At 47.8% G+C, this 4,483-nt stretch overlaps 1 protein-coding gene across 1 annotated transcript; it reads left to right on the forward strand.

The window, feature by feature from the left end:
* Positions 1 to 779: 779 nt before the first annotated feature.
* Positions 780 to 2,239, forward strand: LOC136480897 (uncharacterized). The gene is made up of 2 exons (XM_066478329.1): positions 780 to 1,689; positions 1,788 to 2,239. The coding sequence occupies exons 1-2, from the start codon at positions 780 to 782 to the stop codon at positions 2,237 to 2,239; spliced, it is 1,362 nt and encodes a 453-aa protein (XP_066334426.1).
* Positions 2,240 to 4,483: the final 2,244 nt, after the last annotated feature.

The following is a 4,483-nucleotide window of genomic DNA, read 5'->3' on the forward strand; positions in this document are numbered from 1 at the left end:
TCGTCTCGTGACCCGCCCCCTGAAGTCAATATGGTGGCTGCGGATGTAAGCTGAGAGGCCAGACTGGTCCCACCAGGGGCTGAAGGATTGGAGGCCCAAGCATGTGACGCCATGGTTGTGGAAGAGGAGGCCCAATTTTGTGTAGCTAGGGCTAGCCCTCTGCTGGAGTCTGTCAAGTTTCCAGAGGCGCAATTTCTAGGTTCAGCAGCTGCCCTATCCTATGAAGCTACAGCGAGCCCTGCAATTGTACCAGGCGGGTCATGCGCTCTGAGGCCCAACTTGGAGGGAAGGCCTGCTGCCGTTCCGCGGCCATCGGGTGACGTGATACCCGTGATCCGCATCTACTCTCGTCGGCGGCCATGCCCTGATTCCCCAGCGACCAAGGCACATAAAGCTTTTATTGACAAGCTCTCCAAGAACACAGAGGGCCTAATTCCCCAGCTGCCCACAGTACCGAAGAGACGTTCGAGGGCTCCTCCCCCCACCTCTGTTCCTCGTAGAAGCAGGAGGACTGCAGGGTTGGAAGCTAAGCTCCCTGGTATTTTGGATGTCGGCTCTCGCAAGACTGTCATGTGTTCCCTTGGCATTGACTTGGAGCTTGAGCATGTCAATCAAAAGGTAATGGAAGACTACACCAAACTTTTCAATGGTCCCCTCTCGGCGTCTCATGTTCAGGCCCTCGCTGCGCTCTTTGGCTGGTCACCTCTCGAGGGCTATAAGTGCCCTGGAGTGCGAATGGCTACCGCCTGAGCTGCACCCTGGTCTCTTTCACTGGTCACATGGATCCTTCAAAGATTCTTGTTTGGAATGTACGGGGTCTGAATTCCTCAGCTCGTCAAGACTCTGTTCGAATGTTGGTCCAGTCCATTAGAGCTGACATAGTCTGCCTTCAAGAAACTAAGATGGAAGGCATATCTCAGTGGTTTGTTCTGTCTACTCTAGGTCCGGATTTCTATCATTTTGTATTCATACCATCAGTGGGTGCTAGTGGAGGGATACTTGTTGCATGGAAGCAAGCTCTTGGCACTGCTAGGAATTTTTGGGTGGACAATCATTGTGTTTCTGTCCAATTTCTACCCACTGACAGTGAACCATGGTGGCTCACCTGTGTGTATGGGCCACAAGGGAATGAGGAGAAGATCAATTTCTTACAGGAACTCCGCTTCATCCGCACTCACTGTCATGGCCCATGGATGGTAGCCGGGGATTTCAACCTCATCTATAAGGAGGAAGATAAGAACAATGCCAATCTCAACCGTGCTATGATGGGTCGTTTCCATCGGGCCCTGGATGACTTGGCTCTCAAGGAACTTCCCCTAATTGGGCACAAATTCACATGGAGTGGTGGCGGTAATTCGCCCACTCTCAGCAGGCTGGACAAGGTTTTCTTTTCCATGGAATGGGAAAATTTATTCCCAAGTTGTCTGTTGCAAAGTACAGCCTCCATGGACTCAGATCATTGCCCTCTAATTATAGGGCTGAATGACATGCTGCCTGGGAAGGGCAGATTCCTCTTTGCATCTTTTTGGCCTAAATTGGAGGGTTTCCATGAAGTGGTTGGTCAGGCCTGGGGTTCAGTTGAAGCAAGGGCTTATCCTCTGGAGACTCTGTCACTGAAGTTAAAATATCTTACCCGAGCTCTACAAAACTGGAGTCAGAAATGCATCGGAAACATTGGTGCTCAACTTGGTATTGCTAGAGAAATTATCCATCAACTTGAAATTGCTCAAGACAGCTATTAGAAGGAGAGCTTTGGTTGCTGCACTCTTTGAGAAAACATTCTCTAGCTTTGAGTTCTATGAAGAGAACAATTGCTCGGGTCAGGTCAAGGATTAACTGGTTGAAAGATGGGGATGCTAATACAGCGTTGTTTCATGCTCATGTCCGTCATAGGAAGCGCAAAAATTTCATCTCACAAATAATAGTAGATGATCAGGTGCTGACTAGCCATGGGGATAAGGTTGCATCAATTTATAATTTCTATGATCAGTTGTTGGGCACAAGTGGCCAGCGGGATCTGACCATCAACCTTGAAGAGCTGAACTTAAGCCAAATTGATTTGACCGACCTGGAACTGCCTTTTTCGGAGGATGAGGTGTGGAACACCATCAAGCATTTGCCTCCAGATAAGGCCCCAGGTCCGGATGGATACACAGGGCGTTTCTACAAGATATGCTGGCCAGTTATCAAACCTGATTTAATGGTTGCTATATCAGCGGTGCAAGCGTGGGAATTTTAGGAACATGCAGCTTCTTAACTCAGCACTGCTAACCCTCTTGCCCAAGAAAGATGATGCTTCCTCAGTTAAGGACTTTCGACCAATTAGTCTTATCCACAGTTTTGCTAGATTGGTCACAAAACTGTTGGCAAACCGCTTGGCAGGAAGACTCAGTGAGTTAGTGTCATCCAATCAAAGTGCTTTCGTGAAAGGGCATTGTATTCATGATAATTTCTTACTTGTCCAGCAGACGGCCAGGTTCTTGCATCAACAAAAGCAGCCACACATTCTATTGAAGCTGGACATCTCTAAAGCCTTCGACTCGGTTTCTTGGCCGTTTCTTTTGGAGGTTCTTCAGAAAAGGGGTTTTGGGTGTAAATGGCGGGACATGATCAGTGGCTTGCTTGGCTCGTCATCAACTAAGGTGCTACTCAATGGGGTCCCCGGTGAGGTTTTATATCACCAGCGTGGACTTCGGCAAGGTGACCCACTCTCTCCTATGCTTTTTATCCTTGTCATGGATGTCCTAAATAGATTGATTGATAAGGCAAGCACTGAAGGGCTGCTGCAGCCATTTTCCACTAGGAATATTCATCATCGTGTATCCCTTTATGCCGATGATGTGGTACTGTTTGTTCGCCAAGTCGCCACGGATTTGAAAATGGTGGATGCACTGTTATGGCTATTTGGCACATCCTCAGGACTGAGAACAAATATTTAGAAATACAGTGTCTCTCCTATTCAATGCTCAAATGAAGACTTGGCTGTGGTTCAGACTCAATTTCCATGTGTAGTTCAGGAGTTTCCCTGCAAATATCTTGGCCTTCCTCTTTCCATCAAGAAGCTGTCTGAGACACAGTTACAACCTTTGATTGAGAAGGTGGCTGTCCGTCTGCCAGGTTGGAAATCTGAGTTGATGAATCGAGCTGGTCGGGCTACATATGTGCAATCAGTTCTCACCTTAGTTCTAATATATTTCGCCACTGCCTTGGAGCTTCCTCCATGGTGCCTAAAGGCAGTGGATAAGATTTGTCGTAATTTCTTGTGGTGGGGCAGGAAGGAGGCAAAAGGAGGTCACTGTTTATTAGCTTGGCCCAAGGTGAGCCGTCCAAAGGAGCTTGGTGGCTTGGGCATTTTAGACCTTCAAAGATTTGGCTGGGCACTCAGGGTCCGTTGGTTGTGGTTGGGTAAAACTGAACCTGATAAGCCATGGGTAGCCTTCCCGGTCATGGTTCATGGGAATGCACAGGCCCTACAGAAGTCGGCAATGGGGCGAACACCAAGTTCTGGACTGATTGGTGGTTACAAGGGTCATCTATTAAGCTATTAGCTCCCAATTTATTTGCAACTGTACCCAAGAGGCGGGTTAAGAAGCGTACAGTTCAGGAAGCACTAATGGACAATCAGTGGGTACAGGATATCTAGGGGCACCATTCTGTGGAGGTCCTATCAGAATTCTTGGACATTTGGGACTTGGTTCAGGAAACATTACTTCTGCCAGAGGTTGAGGATGTTCATAAGTGGAAGTTGGACATTTCAGGTCAATTCTCTACTAAGTCAGCATATGAGGCTTTGTTCCTTGGAGCAGTCTAGTTTGAGCCGAGCACTCTAATTTGGAAGAATTGGAGTCCTAGGAAGTGCAAATTCTTCCTTTGGTTAGTTGCACATAATCGATGTTGGACAGCTGATAGACTTGCTAGAAGAGGTCTCCTCATCCTGAGCATTGCCCCTTCTGTGACCAAGAGGATGAAACCATTCAGCACCTCCTCTGTTACTGTGTCTTCTCTCGGCAATTCTGGTTTCAATTATTTCGCACCTTTGCACTCCTGGATATTGCACCTCAGCCATCTGCCACTGGGTTCTTTGACTGGTGGCAACAAGCCGGTAGCACTCTTGACAAAAGAACCAAGAGAGGATTCAATTCATTGGTCATGCTAGGAGCATGGATGCTTTGGAAGGAGAGAAATGATATTGTGTTCAATGGTGCCTCGCCTAGGATTGAGCGGGTGCTTCTCCTTGCACAAGAAGAAGCCGCTCTCTGGAGGTTGGCAGGCGCTAAAGGCATTAGTGAACTGGTCGCTGCTCGACCTGGGGTTTAGCAGCGCCTGTTGAGGGAGGTCGTCTTTTTTACAGTTTTAACTGGCGCGTATGTAATCTAGAGACGGTGTGTGTGTGCTGTTGTATGGCTATATAAGCCTTTTATCCCCTTTCTTAATGCAATGATACGCAGCTCTCCTGCGTATTCCAGAAAAAATTCTGATTCCT

Source organism: Miscanthus floridulus, chromosome 9, assembly GCF_019320115.1.
Source record: "Miscanthus floridulus cultivar M001 chromosome 9, ASM1932011v1, whole genome shotgun sequence".
Classification (NCBI taxonomy): domain Eukaryota; kingdom Viridiplantae; phylum Streptophyta; class Magnoliopsida; order Poales; family Poaceae; genus Miscanthus; species Miscanthus floridulus.

Excerpts from the sequence above, each read along its gene's own strand:
- LOC136480897 (XM_066478329.1), top strand. The coding sequence starts at position 780 with ATGGATCCTTCAAAGATTCTTGTTTGGAATGTACGGGGTCTGAATTCC. Across the intron at positions 1,690-1,787 it reads AAACATTGGTGCTCAACTTG|CTTTGAGTTCTATGAAGAGA; the intron begins GTATTGCTAGAG and ends AACATTCTCTAG.